Below are 19,135 nucleotides of genomic sequence, written 5' to 3'. Positions count from 1 at the left end.
GCTTTTTAAAAAGCTTTAAATCTACCCGTCCAGCAATACAAGAAAACCGAACCATGGATATCGGAAATCTGAAGCAAGAACAGAAACTGCTGGAAAAACTCAGCAGGTCTGGCAGCATCTGTTGAGATAAAGTAGAATTAAAATTTTGAGACCGGTAGAATTTTGTCAGAAGTGAAAGCAGCTGGAAAAGGGTGGTATTTATACTGATGATGGGGTCTGGGGTGGGACAGGGTGAATAAAGTACATGCAACTGGTGCCAGGAAAGAAAGAACGAAGTATAGAGTCTTAAAGGCTGTAAGGTGGGGAGACTAAATGCAGACTTAGATGACCACTTTGTGGAACAACTATGTTCAGTCCACAAAAACAACCCTGAGTTTTCAGTTGCCGACCACATTATCACGTCTTTCTGTTCCTGTGGCAACATTTCAGTCTCAGGCTTGCTGCAGTACTGCTTTGAGGCTCAAGGTAAGCTGGAGGAACAACACTTCATCTTCTGCCCCGGTATCTTACGGCCTTCAGGCTTCAACATAGAGTTTTAGAACTTCAAAACATGAATACCTTCCTCCATGTTTGATGCCCACCCCAGATTCTGTTCTGTACCAGACCCTCCCAGTACAGCCAACCCATTTTCAACCACTTATACTCCTCCTACCTACTAGCATCCTACTACCTGCTCACCCTATCAGCTTATCAGCAATCTTAGTTTGCCTAACCTTTCCTTCCATTTCTCATTCAGCACCATCTCCATATACTGTAATCCATTTCTCGCTCGTTCTTTCTCTCCACCCTCTAGTTATAAGCATTAAGTACCAACCTTTCCCTCTGCATTCTGGTCTGATGAGGAGTCACTGCACTCAAATTGTTAAGTGTGTTTTTCTCCTCAGATCGTGCCAGACATGCTGAGTTTCATCAGCTCTTTCTGTTTCTGCTGCAGATTATAAACTTGTTCACAACAGTACTCTTCTGTTTTTTGGTGGAATCCAAATCTATGCAGGAATGAAAAGACTTAATGCAGTCAGAATTTTAAATGTCAATAAACAAAGCAAATTAGATGTCAGGCATGCAACTAGTTGCCCACATCCCTTCCAAAGCTACAATAATTATCACATACAAAACAAAACTCTTTGGAGCATAGAATCTTTTTTCTTTATCTTGTCTACCTTCAAGGGGAAGGTTATCTTATTCTTCTGCAGTATTTGGTAGGGTTCTGGTGGGTTACTGCACGAGTTTCTACTCCGATTAGGACAATATACTAAAATGGTTGAATTTTGGATAAGTTGCTGGTTCCAAATATTATCTCCTTTCACCTCCTGTTTGCCTCTGTTTACCTTCAAAGGAGGCTGCACCATTGTTATTTAGGTGGTGCCAGATGCAGTGATTCTAGGTTAATATCTCCCAGAATTCAAAGTCAGTATCAAGACTCCTGTGTTCATGCAGTTCCTCTAACTACTGTGAATGTGCACCCCATACTTTCTGGAGAAGATTTACTTTAATAAGCAAATGTCAGTCATCGTACGACCAGCCCAACTCAAGTTTGTGACTGTCTCAATGTGGTGTGGATGTTTGGCATGCCACCTCAGATGAGCACTCACCATATGATATTCAGCTTCCATAGACAGCTCAAGTGTGAATGACCAAGTCTATTGACATGTTGCTACTACACAGTCCAAGACTTGCATGCGTAGAGCAGAGTGAGCAGGACTATTGCTCTGTAGACTTAATCCTCTTCTTTTCCTAAATGATGTTCTAAACCTGAAGGCTATATTTGTTTTGGTAATTTTTATTTTGTGCATGTCTCCATCAATACGGACAGCTTGAACAACAGTGTTACCAAGAGTAATTATCTTATCTACCTGTTTACAATTCCAATTGTGCAATGATTCTTGGGCTCGAGGTCGGGTTTCCTGGAGTAAACTGATACATTACAATAAATCCTGACTTAATGTTGTAGAAGTGTTTCTGAAAACCTTGGTTTTTTTAAACAAAATAACTTTGAGTGAGTCACATTTTCCCATTAAGATCAATATACAAGATATGGTTAGATTGTATAGGACCAATCCCTCAGAAAACAATCAAAGTATCATATCCTATAATTTGAAATGCTTTGCTAAATTACTATATTTGTAAATTAAATAGTTTTCAAAATAAAAAAAACTTTCTTTTCTAATTGACAGTACTTCCTGCTCACTGCTGACTCTCTTGCTGTCCTTCTGTTTGCAGCCTCTCACCTTCTCTAACCCTCACTCCCACTGGTTACCATTTGACCTGCAGCCTCTGCTATTCCTTGAAGCTCCGTCTCACCAAACCTGCCCATCCCCACTCCCTTTGTTGCATTTTCATCCCCTGAATCTGCAGTCCAGATCGGAACCAGATCCGAAACCAGAGATATGGGTTGAGAAAGCTAAGATCCTGAGGGTACAAAGTTGCTGAGTTGGGGTGATTATAATTGATTTTTATTCAATTCACCCACTAGCCACTTGCCTTTTCAGAAATGAGGGTGTAAGCTACAATCTGGAGATGAGCAGTGAGAGCACAAGTTGTTGTTTAAGTATTGTTGTTAAATATTATTGTCCTCTTGGATTAGACTGGTGAGCACACAAACCTGTGTTCAAGTCAGTTTAAAGTTATTGGTCTTCCTGACCCCACCACCTATTGTGTGCCCTACATGAATCTTCCCATATGAAGATTAAGTAAATATATTTTCCTATGATCTTGTGATCGTCTATGATCAGTATCTATATTTAGGAGGATGCTGTTGAGGAACAGCTATGATGTAGCTGGGAACAAGCACTGGAAGCCTGGTGAGTAAATGCTTTAAATTGGAAACCATGGTCAGCAATGCAGCTCCTTTTGCCCTACCACTGCTCATCTCTAGAAGTACTTGTTCACAGTGGGGAAATTCATCATTACCACCTGGAATGGGAATGCATATCCGAGGCAAACTGTGAGCCAGTGAATTGGAAGTTGGATGATCGGCGAGATGGTAAGTTAGAGAGCAGCAGAGGCTGCAAGTTGGAAGGTTGAGATAGCAGAGGTCACTCCATTAATGGTGTCAATGAAATCACAATACCTGTTATCAGACAAGCAGCAAATAACTTTAAAATGAATCTCATTTGCTAATCAGGAATATTGACTAAACATTAAGCAAAACAATGTTAAGTGGAGACTTACCAGTTGGGCGGCATGGTGGCTCAGTGGCTAGCACTGCTGCCTCACAGTGCCAGGGACCCAGGTTCAATTCTAGCCCTGGGGTATAACTAAAGTTATCACATGCATTGGACAACAAATTTACACTACTTTATGCTGAATCAGCTGCTAAATTTGGCAAACAGAAGAAATTGTGATGTATGTCCTTTTGAGATTTGGGTTTTTGCCTAAAGATTTCTCCAATTCAGCCTCCCAACCACGTGACTTCTGCTTTGGAAATGAAGATCATTAAGGAAGGCATTAAGAATCATCACTGAGAAAATATGGTGGAGGCGGTTGGTGCTAGTGCACAGATCTGTTAAACTCCATTGGTAACTGGAAATGGATCCAAACTCACTATCCTCGGGCACACATGTGAGAATGCTGTCAAGACACTGTTGAGTCATTGTAATGAATAAAATATTAATTAAAAAGAACATAAACCGCGGCAGGTTTAGGGAAGTGGCAGTGGGAAAGACAGAGGGCTGCAGAAAAAAACACTCCATTTGTCAAATTTCCGATCCATGTCGCGGCCACGTTTTGCAGCTGTGTGTCTTGAAATTAATGCAGGACAAGACTCCTGTCACATGGGCAACAGTGAAGTAAATCATAAACAGCAGAGATAACTTGAAGTATGAAATATAATCAGGTACAGCCTGGAAAGGAGATGGAAAGAATTGAGATGGGAACTAGGAAATGAGAACAAACAGCCAGTCTTCAGCTGAAGGAGAATAAAACAACAATTAGACACCCCTTCATTGACACAAACTTTTAACTACTTGTAATTGTAATTTTGTGTAACACAATTGTTTGTCATGTGATTGACTAAGATTATGTATAAAATAATGTTGTTTTGCATTTGCCATAAATAAAAGATTTTGAGAAGAACACAAACAGCAATTAACTTGCTGAAATTACAGTGACCCCAGCAGAAAGTACAATAGCTGCCTCTTTATCAAGGAATGATAACTGACTACATAATACAAGATATGATTAATCAATAAAGTTATTATGAGAGGAGAACTCCATATGGTAGATCCACTTCTTAACGGAAAGGTAAACATAAAGGTAAAAATGCCTTTTGCAGTTAACTAAAAATGTTGATCTATGTAATGTATACCACAGAATCAGATCTCATGAATCAACTAACTTGAAGTTTATTTGCCATACGGCTATGATATCACTGACTTATGTATACTGTCTATAGTCTGCGCTTTCTGATCTTGCAACACATTACATAGCTAACTACACTGACTCCATTCCACAGTATGACTGAAGGCAAAACAGGTAGCTTTAGACTGAAATGTCACATGATGAGATGTTGCATAACTGTCTGAGATATTGGCCTGTCAGTCTGTAATCTATGTCATAATAAAACACTTACAAAATCACTACAAGGCTTAGGTGCGTAAAAGGCATCCAGTTAACTTTTGAAAGTAGGGAGAGAAATAACTAGGCTAGGTTGTTTCGGGAGAATTATGCAGTTAAAGAAAAGCTAGCATTTATGTTACTGTTTTTGCATTCTGTGAATGTCCCAAGGCATTTTGAAGGCAATAAATTACATTTTGACATCACTTGTTATCACTGAAATGTTGCCTCTGGTATGTGCAGTGCTTAGATTCTGAACCAGGGCTGAAACCATGACCTCTGACTCAGAATTGAGTGAATTACCTCTAAACAAAGCTACCAGGCCACAATAGGATTAATTTTTTTATTTACTAGCAGATAAAGCAGGGGACAAGCATTAATCAGCTCCAAAGATTGGTTGGTGAATGTTTGGCGATTATTACTTTGATCTGATGGAATGATGTAATGGGGAATTTGTACATAGTGACAAGGATTTTAAAGTTGGTTCAGACCACTGGGCAAGAGAAGAGTTGATGGGGATGCATGAGCATTGTACCTGCACTGAATTCCTCTGAGTTGTAATAACAGTTCTATTCTGAATGATTTGCAACAATCATTGTTTAATGCTTAGAAGTTAGGTTTCAAAAGATGTTTTGGAAATGCATTCACCCAACATGTTAATGTGAAATAAACACTTGATAAAAAATACTGAAGCAACTGAAACATACGGTAACAGAATATGTAATGTGAAAATTGAATATTTTGAGATTTTTTTTCTCTAAATTTACCAGCATATTTATATCATTTTTATTATTTTTAATATGTATTTTATCTACTTTCAGTGAAATAATTCTGTTTTTCACACATCATTGGTATAATCAGCTCTGAGCACTTTCAAATTGAAATACAAAGGATTCCTCAGGAACATGGCAAGGTGTCTAGAGTCTCTTTAAATGAACATTTGCATCATCCCAGTATTTATCTAACAGCACCAAAAACTTTATAACTTCAAAAGAGAACATACATTAAGTTCATAATTAATGTTGATTTAATGTTGATGAAGTAGTTAGAGCAGTGCTTCCCATAACAACGGCCTGTTAAGGTGGGAGTTTGGTTGTTAATGACTTGCTCAGAGCTCCATAACAGCCATAATTCCAGCTTGCAACCCACTTGGGGTCCTAATCCCTATTTTGGAGTCCCAGGCTTACAGTATATGTTTAACTTTGACATTTTCACTTAGTTGTCCATGGACTTTCTCTTTTGTGGCTTTCATGTGCACATGACCTTTCACCAGTTTTCTACTTTCATTCTCAGTTCCCCTCCTCCTCCTCCCCTTCCCATCTTTACTTCTGACACTTCTCTCCTGTTTTTCAACCACTCTATTCTCCTGGCTCCTGTACTGAACTTGCACTGAAGTTCTAGGCTCCATCCAGTGGCAAATGCAGGTAATCTTGGGACATCTGCTGTTATCAACAGGGACTATTGTCTGCCACAAGATGGAGACTGGTATTTCTAAAAGTAATGTGATCTAAGCAAATGTATTTTTTTTAAGGCTGCATTTGTGGCTAAGGCCGTCACTAGGTGGAACACTACCTGTACAATGTGTAAAATTGGAGTGTGGCTTTTAAACTTTGGGATTCTCGCAGGCTTCATATGGGGTCTTCATAGAGACCACAAGTCTCTTTAGTAACCTGCAGGAGACAATGCAGTTTATGACCGAGACTTTGGTGTGAAATCAATGGATTTCTATAAAACATGAGCTCAGGTTTGTAGTCTAGCCTTTAATGTGGTAAATAAATAATGTGACATCACAGGTGCAACCAAGCATGCAGCTATGTCATGGCAGCTATTATTATTAATAATGTTGCCACTTTACTGCATTGGAAACACAATAAGACTCTTTCTAAATACTTTGTTTATTATGTATTGTATTTCTTTGAAGGTTTGTGATGCATTTTATTTTGTAAGTTATTTCAGCCAGGAATGACTGAAGTTTTCCTTTTTTGCAGAAACCTGTCTAAAGGCATTAACATGGCTTTAACATTGATTCCTTTGGGAATCTATGGTTCACTTAAAAATCTCTCTTTACTTCCAGTTCTGAGAAAGAATACTAGTTGTTTTCTGCCTGATGTAGTATTTCTACAAACCTAGATGCAAGAATATTCAGAACAATACTTCTACAAGGAAAGTGAACACTGTTGAATCTATAAGTAACAATTATCTTCTGTCTGCAATTGCCTCTTTCACGCTACCTTGAATTTTTATAACTGCAGCATTGGTTTTGAAGGTCCAGGTCAAAGTAGTAGCTAAGTAGTCTAAAACTGTGACTTCCTACAATCAATACAAAAGTCTGAAGTTTGCCTGTAGAATTAGGTTTATTGTCAAGTTCTTAATTAATCTGCATTATTAATCTGGGACCTAACATTTCCTCTCTGTCCTCCCTCTTCTCGATTTATCTTCCTTTTTTGATTCTTTTTCTTTATATTTATTTTTGTTGTCACGTTCTCAAATGAGTACAGTGACAAGTTTACAAAGTGGCCACTTATGGCACCATCTTAGATACAAAGGTATTTTCACACAGGATCTTAAAAGTGGACTAGAAAAATTAAAGAAACAAGCAGTTCAGCATTACGGTCCTTCGAGCAGAATGCCGGGCTTCGCCTCCTGTCTGTGCCAAACTCAATCTGGGGCAGCCTGATCTCACCACCGCTTTGGGCTCACTCACCACCTGATGGCTCGACTCCACCTCACCTGGGCTTGGTCTCCTCCACACCAATCTCCTCAGTGCCGCACAAACTCCCTCCCACAGAATGTATACATTAAGAAAATAAACAGTGAAAGAAGGATAAAACAAAAGTAAAAACAGACAGAGCAGATGAGCTTCGGGCAGGACCCTACGCATGGTGCGGCTACTCTGCAGCCTCACTCGCATCACAAGTAAAACAGTTATACTTAAATGATTAAAACACTTGTTTTTGTCTAGTTCACAGAATCTTTACGAGTGGAAGCAGGCAATTCGGCCTATCGAGTCCACACCATTTCTCCAAAGAGCATCACACTCCACTATCCTATCCCTGTGACCCTGCATTTCTCATGGCTAATCCATCTAACCTGCACATCTCTCGATGTTGTTGCAATTATCTTAATAGGAAAGTTAAACCATTTTTTTTTCAAATAATTGCTTGGTAGTCTAGAACTTGACTATTTTCAGCTTGCACTCATCAGGATAGAACTGCAGGAATACCAAATTTCAAAGGAGGCAACTATTTATACTGCATAGAAAAAATGCTTATTGGTTGTTCAAATTCAAACCAGACAAATCACTTGCCATCAAATCAGCGTTCTCTTCTCATATAATATAAATTGTTGTTTCCTTTGAGATTTGGCATTTGATACTGTCCTGAAGATTGCAAGATAAAGCTTCATGTTTCATTTTCAGCAATACTCATTTTATTCGAATGCTATCGAAGCAACTTGTTTAATTCTGAAAAAAAGCTAAAGTCATCTCCATGACAACCATCTGGATACTGTGACAGAAGACAATGGGAGGTTGCTTGAATGAGATGAGATGAACCAGGTGACCACTGTTTATTTTCATGATTGTGGTTTATGATCTGCTGATCGTATTAGGGAAGGTGGTGCTGCCAAAATTAGTGAAAGAGGATGTAATTTTGTTAAACTAAAACAAAATAAAGATGAGATTGGCTGTACATCAAGTTGGTATGTCACCAGGACCAGGACCAGAACAGATGAGACTTATCCAAGGATGTAAAGGAAATTACAGGTGCGCTGGCCATAATCTTCCATTTGACTTGAGATCAAGGAGTAAAAACTGAGGACTGGGGAATTGCAAAGTTTATGACCTTAGTACAAGAAAAGGCAAAGTAGTTGAAACATAATGGTTAGTGCCTGTTTTCAAACAGGAGAAAGGTATACAGTGGGGTTGCCCAGAGGTTGATACATAGGATCACTGTTTTATTAGTAAAGTTGATCATTAGACAGCCTGGCACAGGTTTAAAATTTGCAGGTTTGTAGCATTGTGAACTGTGAGGAGGTTTATGATAGGTTTGAAGAGATGGGCTAGTGGAATAAGCAGACATATGACAAACTAAATGCTGTGAAGTGATGTATTTTGGTAGGAAGATTGAAGAAAGGCAATGTAACTAAACGGGACAATTCTGAAGAGGACACAAAAACAGAACAGGGGATGTATGTGCAAAATCCTTGCAATTGATAGGGTAGGTTGAAATCATGGATTAAAAAGGCTCAAGAGATGTTGGGCTTTATAAATAGAGGAATGGAAGACAAAGCAAAGAAATTATGATGGGATTTTTATGGTGAAACATAGCTTTGGCCTCATCTAGAGTTGTGTCCAGTCTGAGTGATTACATTGCAGGAAATGAAAGCTTTTGAAAGTTTGTTTTAAAAAAAGTTGAGAATTATTCCAGAGATAAGGGGTTTCACTGTGAATAAATTGGAGAAGCTGGGCTTGCTCTCTGCTAAGAGAAAGTTGAGAGAAGACTTAATAGAAATGTTTAAAATCTTAAGCTGTTTAGACAGAGCAGATAGTAAGAAATTGTTTGAATTCGCAGAAGAGTGATAACCAGAGGACAATCTTCAACATTGGTGAAAAATCAAGGGCAACATGGGGGAAAGCATCGTCGCAGCAAATTGTTAGGGTCTTAAATGCACAACCTGAGAGTATGGGGGAGGCAGATAAAATCAGGACTTTAAAAAGGGATAGGATAAGTAACTGAAGAAAATTTCCAGGGCAATGGGAAAGATCAGGAGGTTGATACTTGGATCGCTGCTTTATTTGATACAAATTGATCATTAGACAGCCTGGCACAGGTTTAGAATTTGCAGGTTTGTAGCATTGTGAACTGTGAGGAGGTTGATGATAAGTTTGAAGAGGTGGGCTAGTGGAATAAGAGTGTGGACATAACTCTGTTATTCTGGCAAAGAACATAACGTATGGGCGAAATGGCCTTTCTGTTACAACTGCTGTATAAGTGATCATGTAAACTAAATCTGTGAGATTGCAAACAATATATGACCATTCTGCATAGCCAACAATACTAGGAAAACCATCTGCACAAGTGCCTTGTATTGAATTTCATCTACACCTATCTTTTTAGCTTATTTAGTGCCAAGTAATATTGTCTTTAGGTTAATCATGAACATGGTTCTACATTTTGCATCTACCATCTGCATCAAGTATTCTCAAATGTATACTCCCTCTAGATCAAAACTCAAACAGCTCCAACTCGTAACTGTTTTGTTTTCCTTCTAGTTCTCCTATAGCCGCTGATTAAAATTGCGAAGATTGAGAATTTTGTCGTGTTCCAAAACCTGCTTGGACTTTAGTTGAGGCTGTCTCAGTTAATTTGCAGTAGGTTGATAAATGTTTTTCATAAAATCATAGCAGATGGGTCATTATTGCACCATAATCAATATTATTGCCATCTTCTACCATTTTAACCTAGCAGATAAGGCTCAGAGAGAAACAAGGTTTGGAGACAGTTGTGTGATGGTAATATAGCTGAACGAGTAATCTGTAGGCTCAAACCAATGCTCTAGACATATGGCTTTAAATCCAATACATTCAAATTTCCAGCTGATAAAATCTAGAACGCTAGTCTTATAATGATGACCATTTTTAGTTAAAAACAAACCATCTGGCTCATTACTGCCCTTCAACGCAGACAATCTCGCAGTCTTTGCCTGGTTTGGCCCACGTCCCTCCTGATCTCAACAAGGTGGTTGAGTCTCAACTGCCTTCTGCAAAGCTCCAGCAAACCAATGAATTCACTAGCAATTAGGGATGTGCAACAAATGCCAAGTAAGGCTTGCTGGCAATGCCAGTCTACCACAAAAGAATAAAGTTGGCATTGCATTGCGTTTCATTTGCTCTTCGTGACCATCCCTTAGCTCAGCGAGAGATTTCAAGGTTGCTAATGCTAGTTGGCATAAGCTTCTATAAACTTGCAGCAAATTACAAAGCTACAATTGTAGCCATAAATATACAATGAAGATACACTGGAAGTCAACGTATTTTGACAGTATTATATCACTCTTCAGAAAAACTTTAAGCTTGATTCTATCCTTGACAATAACCCTTGAAAGAAACCATAATGAAGGCAGCTTTTGATACAAAACCGATATTTTACAATTACTAAAATATGTTGGGCATTAAACTCTGAAGATTAAAAGAACAAGTTATTCAATCATTTCTCTGTGCTTTAGTTATATTTTATACTCATAAATTTCAATTTGTTTGATGTCATTTATAATCTAACAGATACACAGAATTAAAAGGTTGCAGATTCATTAAATTTTGTAACATACTGCTTTGTTCTCAGCTGAACATCAATCAGAGATGGCACTTATACACAAATTAATGTTTCCTTCTGTTTATTTGAGCTCTTTATTACAATCAGCACTGAAATTAGGTGAACCTTTGTTATGTTGTAATCAACCATTTCCTCTGTGAAATAGCCGAACATCATCCTTTGCCACAGAAGAAGGGGACGAGTATCTCCTGCTGGAAGATTTTGAAAGCAAAAAGCATCCAATTCACAAGCAGTGAGTTTAATGAACTGTAATTGGGTCTGTAGTGAAAACATAGACTCGTGTGCTGTTCCCACCATTTCGGGATTGATCTGTGTGGCAGAAATAATTTGGCTTTCCACTCTGCAAACTGCACTTTTGCCACTGCTTGATATTTCTAACCTTGATATGTCTGCTTCCTGCTAATTTTTATGATGGATTTTGTGAAATTAACCATTTTGTGGGAGATGGATGGTGTGTGCCTTGTACCTGATTAATTCAGAATACTGGGTAGGGTTGCATGGCACTTGATCAAATCTTACCCAAGGTAGACCCTTGAGAAAATGTTTTATATAATCATCTTATACTATTCATTAAGTTGGATAGCTGTGTAAATGGATTATAATTTTGTATGCTGTTGGAAAAACATTTAAATGTAGCAGAATCCAATGAAAAGCAAAGGTCAACTAAACACTTATACAATTAAAGGAATATTCTGGGATAAGTCATGATTGAATTATCATTGAATGTTAGGATTTCTGGGAAAAAAGTCACTGTCATTTTAAATGGTTGACATGTACACTTGTATATAAAAAATGTATTATTTTGTATGTAATGGTGCATAAATACTCATGTCCATGTATATATGCACTATGTCAGGGAAGATGGTCAAAAGGTAGATTTTAAGGAGCATCTTGAAGAATCAGAGAGAGCTGGACTGGTTTAGAGAAGGAATTCCAAAGCCTAGGGCTGAGTAGTCAAAGGCATGGCACCATTGATAGAGGAATTAAATGGGGGTTGCTCAAGAACCCATAGTTAATTGCGTACAGTTGTCTCTGAGGACTATCATAGTAGAAATGACAGAGTTAGAGGCATTTGAAAAGAAAAATGCATTTTTTAAAAATGAAGATGTTTGTTAATAGGGAGCTAATGTAGGTCAGTGGCCACGGGATGACTGGTAAACAGGGCTTGTTGGAAATACGGATGTGGTGTTATGGTCCAAGCCAGACCCCCTCAACACTTCAAGAAAGTAGCCAGACTCTAACTTTGCTAGTTGTTTTAAGCAGGTGTTACGTCGATATTCCAGGGGAGATGCAGCTGGCCTAACCACGAGAGAACAGAATATAGAATAACTTAACCTATCCAAAACCCAACAGATTATCCCAACCTAATGATGCTGTTCCAAATTCCAGCAACAATGCACATAAATATCCCTTAGCAAAAAAGGTCAAATCAAACAATGGGACATACAGAAGAGAGAGATGGTAGGGAGATTTAGCATGGAACACCTTCCTTTGAGCTGCTTCTTTGACCAGCAGCCTCAAAAAACTGACTGCTTGCTAAGACCAGACCAGAGAAGAGCTGAGCTGGGAGAACTGGCCACTCCCTTTTCATTGCACGAGTGTTTTTGTTTTAATTCACATACCTTTTGCCTGAGGCAGTATCTGTTATCTATAATCAAATTGGCCCTAAAACACATCCAAACTAGACCACGCTGGGGGAAACAAAAACCAAGGACAACATAACCTTGTTAAAGGAGCAGCATCTTTGTGTCGCAGGCACCTCCTAGTTACATTTACTAAATTGCAGCTCCCTCAGAACGGGGAGGGGGTGGGGGGAGAAACAGCAGGGAAAGGTGGAGGTGGTTGGACCTTCTGGACTTGAAGAGATATCAATTAAGCACCCTGTTAGCATATGTGGGTGACTGGGTGCAGGGGAATTTGGTGTCGATTTGGCATGATGTTGAAGCTGCTTGGTCGAAATGTCCTCTAGTTAATCTAATGTTCATGGATGAGATGAAATCCATGACCAAGCAATGTAAGAGTCCAAGCATTTTGAATACGGTGAAAGCTTAGAGGATAATGAGGGCAGGAGAAAGTGAGAACTGCAGATGCTGAGGATCAGAGCTGAAAATGTGTTGCTGGAAAAGCGCAGCAGGTCAGGTAGCATCTAAGGAGCAGGAGAATCCATGTCATGCCCGAAACATCGATTCTCCTGCTCCTTGGATAACAAGGGCAATTGGTTTCGGACCTCTCCATTTACCCAGTTGGCAGGAGCTCCAGGATTTAAACCTGGGGCAATGGACTCCGGCTTTAAGGTATGAGAGAATAAGGGAATCTCTTGTTTGGGAAATTTATTCGAGGGAGAGGTCTTGATGTTGGTTAGTCAACTAAGTCAGAAATATGGATTGTCTAATGGGGACCTGTTCCAGTACTTTCAGGTAAGGGATTATATACAGAGGCGGACCACACTCCTGGCTCAGCCTTACAAGTCAGACATGGAGCAGAGAGTGCCCCAGTGCACGGGCACTCTTTCGGTTAGTACTCTATTATTTACAGAAAGGGCGTACTTTAGCAGACTTGGAGAGGCTCTGTGGGACTTGGAATCGGGTACCAGGAGAGGATATTTCATTGGAAACATCGGGGAGATATATGGGAAAATGTAAAGAATATCTTGATATGTAACAAAGTGCAGGCTATGCAATTGAAGCTTTTACACAGGGCTTATATGGTGCCAGAGAGGCTAGCTCAGTTCAAGAGGGGAGTGTCACCAGGATGTCCTAAATGTAACATCAGTATAGGCATTCTCCAACATTACTACTGGTCATGTTGTAAGATCCGGAGATGCTGAAGTGCCATAGTAAAGGAGCTGAAGGACATCCTGGGAATTGAAATCGAGGTGGATCCAGTATTTTTTCTGGGGTTGCCAAACTTGCCCTCTTTGGGGGAACATGGGAAGAGACTATGTAGCATTCTTACACACTGTGCGAGGAAGAACATTCTAATGAATTAGATGTTAGAAAAACTCCAGATCTTCTGGGATGGCGCAGGCTGGTGATGGAGCATCTCCCCCAAGACTATCTTACAAATGTGGTGCATCAAAAAAACAGCGGTTTTATAAGACGTGACAGACTTATCGGCAATGTTAATTGGGGCTGTGATGTAGCTGTGGTAGTCATTTTGGGCGACTCGTGGAAGAAATACGGGTACAATAACTGGTGGTCCCAGGGATGGGAGCTTTTGTGGAGGGGTGGTGAGTGAAATAAATTAAACTACATCACATTATTCTAAGTTAATTTGAATTAACCTTAATTTAACTTTTAATTAGATCATAGTTTAGTTGAAGTTAAGTAGATACATTTGTTCTGGTAGAATAGTAGGTAGTTTATTATTAAGAGTATTGTGATATCACACTGTTGTACTACCTCTATCTTTTTGTATTTTTATATTCCTTTTATATATAGTTGCTTTTGTAAAAGACTTTAAAAAGTTTTTAATGACAATATTATAAAACTAAAAGGAGCAGCATCTAATGGACAATAGAGTTTTGATTATCGCAGCTTTAAGCAGAAGCTGAGAGATAATTGAAAGAGTTTCAGCAAAGGATAAGCTAAGATGGATGAAGTGAAACTCGGTAGCCCACATATATGGTGAGAAGCACATCTTAAGGGCAACTCCCACAGTTGTCAGGGAGCCAGTAAGTAGGGAATTGAGTAGCTCCCAAGACAATGCGTATGGTTTTCCTGTTCTTTTTTAATTGGAGAAATTTCCTGCTTGTCCGATACTGGATCATGGATTAAACAGTCTGATTCACTGACAGTGGAGGAGTCAAATGAGGTTATGGTGAGGTAGAGCTGGATGGTGTCAGCATAACTAAAATTAACATTGTGTTTACCATGATATAGCCAGGTGCAGTGTGTAATTAAAAATAACAAAGGCTTAAGATAGATTCTTGGAAGATAGCGAAGGTAACTGAACAGAAAGGCAAGCCATTGTAGGTTAAGTTCCGAAGGACATCTTAACAAGACCGGTAGTCTTGTGTGCAAAATCACAAAATACTTTTATACCCTGCGTTGTCTTGAGCACGAAGACCACAATGCCCATTCTCAAAATGGCCGCCTGGATACGTTCTGTGAAACCCTCCAGGATATACCAAAAAGGAATCAATTTTGATTTGAAAAATTGTATTAACCTAGTGCACCCTATTGTGTTTGACATTAGGGTTGTCCTGGTCTTCTGCAGGACATTTCTTGTTGAAACGCTCTATTACAACACCTCATTCCTGATGAAGGACTTTTGCCCAAAACGTCGATCTTTCCTGCTCCTCTGCTGCCTGACCTACTGTACTTTTGCAGCACCACTCTAATCTTGACTCTTGATTTCTAATCTCCAGCATCTGAAGTACCCACTTCTGCCCTGCAACACCTTGTCAGTGCTAAAGAGGAAAACCTTTCAAAAATAGTGTGAAACCTGTGAATGTGAGAGGTTCCATAGTCTCATTGCATTAGTCCTAGGAACAGCTGGTTCTATGACTTGGAAACTGAATGAGGGTATCCTATGTTGATGTGTCATTTAAGGTACTCTGATTGGAGAAAGTGATTACCCTGCCAACTTGGAATTAAGCTAAGGAAGATTGTCGAACCTTTATAACGGAGGCTGCAGGTTGTACTTTTAGTTGGGGTGAATTTGGAGCAGATGTGAGTATGTTTTGCAAACCATGGTAGTGAAAGGCATCTGTCTGGATCTAGATGCCTTCAGACTATATTCCACTTTGAAAATGAGGGCAGACCTGCTAAACCTCAACTAGTAACCCTTTCAGCTACCTAAAGGGCTTTTTAATGGGCCTGGCAGGACAAGACTAAATTTTCAATATGTAAATTGATGAACACAGTCTGAGGCACATTAATAGACACCCGTTTGACTGACTTACAAAGAGAAGTGGAACCATTTTCTATAAAGTGAATCTGAGGGAGTGTTGTACCAGGTCATGTGCGTTACATCTCCTGGGGGCCATATGGCCACTTTCAATTAGACTTCTGACCCTCCAATTTGGCACCTGCATTCTTAGGCAAGATAATGCAAGTCCCATCATTGCTGCTGGCAGTCTGGTTACATTGAGTACCAGTAACTGGATTCTAAACTCAGCCCTGAAGGGTAAGTACATTTCAGGTTGCAGAGCAGGTTTGGAAACCACAAACCATCCAGGTGCTGGGTTTGCAACCTGGATTTGAAAATTATGTCCTGCTTAAGAGAAAACTGCTTTTGTAACTTCAGAAGGCCTATTCATGATTATGCAATGACCCTGTCTGGAAAGTATGTGCAGTTGTGTGAAGAATAGAGTTTTATGGGTGCTGACAGTCACTGCTTTGGATTTGATGGTATGTGGTACACATGTTTGAGGTATTCAACTTTGAGCAGTACAAGTTTAAAGGTAACACCATGGCCAAGCTGCAGCCAATGGATCAGATGTGACTGGGAACCCAAAAGTCCTACAACTGATGGTGGTTGATTTCTCAGCTTATCAAGGCCAGGGATAAGATCCAAGATCACAATCCAACCTCTTAGAGGAAGTTGGTACCAGAAACCAGGACTACAAACTGCATTTACTATATTGCATTCAGACTGGTTACAACTATACAGCACCGTATTGAACAGGATGAGGTGAACCAATCTAATGACAAGGCAACTTGTACTTGTCTTTGGAAGCCAGCATGGAAATTCCAGCGGAGACAACTGTGAAAATTTAATCAAAGGTGGACAATCTGTAAAGGCGGTGGAGATTTTCTGAGACTTTGTACTGAAAACACCTTTTACTACATTGACAGCATGGGGGATTGTATCACATGCTTTCAAAAACAGTGCATTAGAAGAAAACTGCAGAGATTTCCAGTGCTAAACCCTGGCCTGCCTTTTTAGGGCCACCAGATGATAGGCTGTGAATAAATCGAATGAAGTTCTTCTTTGCTCCTCTACTGTACTTTCTATTCAGAATTTAAATCTGGAAAACAGCAAGCAATACATTTTAGAATGATTCAGTATGTCGTATGTAGACTTTTGTCAGCATGTTAGGTTAACTAGAGATGTACTCATGTCACAAATTTGATGCCCTGTGCTATCGTGAAGCTCTGCTTAACCCACAGTGGAAGACAGTCCCCTGGGATTTGACTCATTAAGATTTTTCTATACATTACTGTCGGAAAAATTCAGTCTGAGGGTTGAGATCAAGCTCTTTGAAAATGTGGGTAAACAGAAAATACTGCAGTTGCTGAAACCAAGCAGAAGGTGCTGGGAGGACACAGCATCTGTGGAGAGAATAGATTAAATTTAGTGCTTCAGATGAAATAAGGTCCAAATCTGAAATTTCTGTTTTATATCTAAAGATTCTGTCTGATAGGCTGAGTCTCCAACTATTAGTTTTTCAATGAAAATGCTGCTGCACAATCTGACAGGTATATAAGTATTCCCTCATGTTATGATGAAATATGGAAGTTAACTTCTCACTCTTTAGTGTCAGCAAATTCAGTCAAAATAACTAACTTGCTGTGTTTAAATTATTGCTGCACAATATTGTGGACTTTGTCCCAGACTGCAGCCAATGTAGAACACTGAAGGGCCAGGCAAATCCTGTTTAAACTGACATGTTGAAAGATTTCTATTCGTGTAGAATCAAATGAAGAACAGCTAAAGATATGTATTTTGTAATGGAAGAAGATTTCTCTATTTTTGAGAGGCACATTTAACAAAGACAAAATTAAGCAAATTAATGTGAGAAAAAGTCACCTGATGTCTGATTTATTCCTAACTTATTTTGTCTCATTTACAAGGAATGCCAATACTCATATCCTGGTTGTTTAATCCCTCTCCCCTCTCCCCTCTCCACTCTCCACTCTCCACTCTCCCTCTCCCAGCATTGTGTTGCTGTGGAATCCTGAGGCTGCATTCCCACATTGAAGATACAAGGCCAGTCCTTTCACAGACAGCTAGTTTCACCAAGCTGGTACTGCCTGGGCTTTATCAAGTTTCAATATTTTTGCAAATGCCCTAACTACTGATAGTGGGCTTCATTCACCCCTTTATCAACTGCACTGACCTATCAATGACTCTTGGGGCTTAACCCTAATCTAATTTTTATCTTTATTCATGGGACATGAGTGTTGCTGGCTGGGCCAACATTTATTGCCTGTGCTGCCTTGAACTACTGTAGTTCAAAGTTTGGGAGATGATTTGTACCTCGGGTGCTAGTTGTGGTTCTGTTTGCCGAGCTGGGAATTTGTGTTGCAGACGTTTCATCCCTTGTCGAGGTGACATCCTCAGTGCTTGGGACCCTCCTGTGAAGCGCTTCTGTGATGTTTCCTCCGGCATTTGTAGTGATTTGAATCTGCCGCTTCCGGTTGTCAGTCCCAGCTGTCCGCTGCAGTGGCTGGTATATTGGGTCCAGGTCGATGTGTTTGTTGATTGAATCACCACTGATTCATCGACCTGGACCCAAAATACCGGCCACTGCAGCGGACAGCTGGAACTGACAACCGGAAGCGGCAGATACAAATCACTATAAATGCCGGAGGAAACATCACAGAAGCAGTTCACAGGAGGCTCCCAAGCACTGAGGATGTCATCTAGACAGGGGACGAAATGTCTGCAAAACAAATTCCCAGCTCGGCGAACAGAACCACAACAACTGCTGTAGTCCATGTGCTGCAGGTACGTTCACAATGCTATTAGAGAGGGATATCCAGGATTTTGACCCAGCAACACTGAAGGAATAGCAAAATATGTATCTGCTGCCCTTGTTCTAAATGGAAGTGATCGTGCGTTTGGAACACAGCCAGCAAACTTTCTCTACCTTCTTAGCTACTCCAGAATTTTTCTTGAGCCCTGACTATTGTTAGCCGTTTCCAGTCCACTGCTCTGCTGCCTCCAGCCATTTTCTCTGCTTCTAAGTACCAAACCTCTGCTTTGAGAGCACTAACCAACTGACTCTGTCCCAAGTTCTCCCTGGTGTGATCTCCCAATAGTCTTTTTTTTTTGTCTCGCCAGTCTCTACAATGCAGACAAACTTCATATCCTTTAAAGTGGCCAGATTACACCTGGAAAGGAACTTGAATAGAAGATGCACAACCTGTGACATGGCCACAAGATATGCTGGGAATTGACAATTTTTGCCTCCATAGAAATGCCATGCAGAAGCACGTGTTGCAGCCTCGCCACAAAAGTGAAGCTGGAAGTTTCTCCACACTGGGTTGGATTTGTTTCATTTCTCAGCCATATTGCTT

At 39.9% G+C, this 19,135-nt stretch overlaps 1 protein-coding gene across 10 annotated transcripts in view; it reads left to right on the top strand.

The window, feature by feature from the left end:
• gab1 (GRB2-associated binding protein 1) overlaps positions 1-19,135 on the top strand; it is a 219,579-nt gene that overhangs the window by 171,943 nt on the left and 28,501 nt on the right. For 7 of the 10 annotated variants that reach the window (XM_060851704.1, XM_060851711.1, XM_060851709.1 and 4 more), the window contains one exon: positions 11,032-11,118. The exons of the other annotated variants lie outside the window; for them this stretch is intronic. In XM_060851704.1, coding sequence (XP_060707687.1) covers positions 11,032-11,118 — 87 coding nt within the window. The remainder of the gene's footprint in view (positions 1-11,031; positions 11,119-19,135) is intronic. 10 annotated transcript variants of the gene reach the window in all.

The sequence above is a fragment of the Hemiscyllium ocellatum genome, chromosome 36 (genome assembly GCF_020745735.1).
Source record: "Hemiscyllium ocellatum isolate sHemOce1 chromosome 36, sHemOce1.pat.X.cur, whole genome shotgun sequence".
NCBI lineage: Eukaryota > Metazoa > Chordata > Chondrichthyes > Orectolobiformes > Hemiscylliidae > Hemiscyllium > Hemiscyllium ocellatum.
Note: the sequence above shows the minus strand (reverse complement) of the source record. Positions and strands in the feature narration are given on the sequence as shown.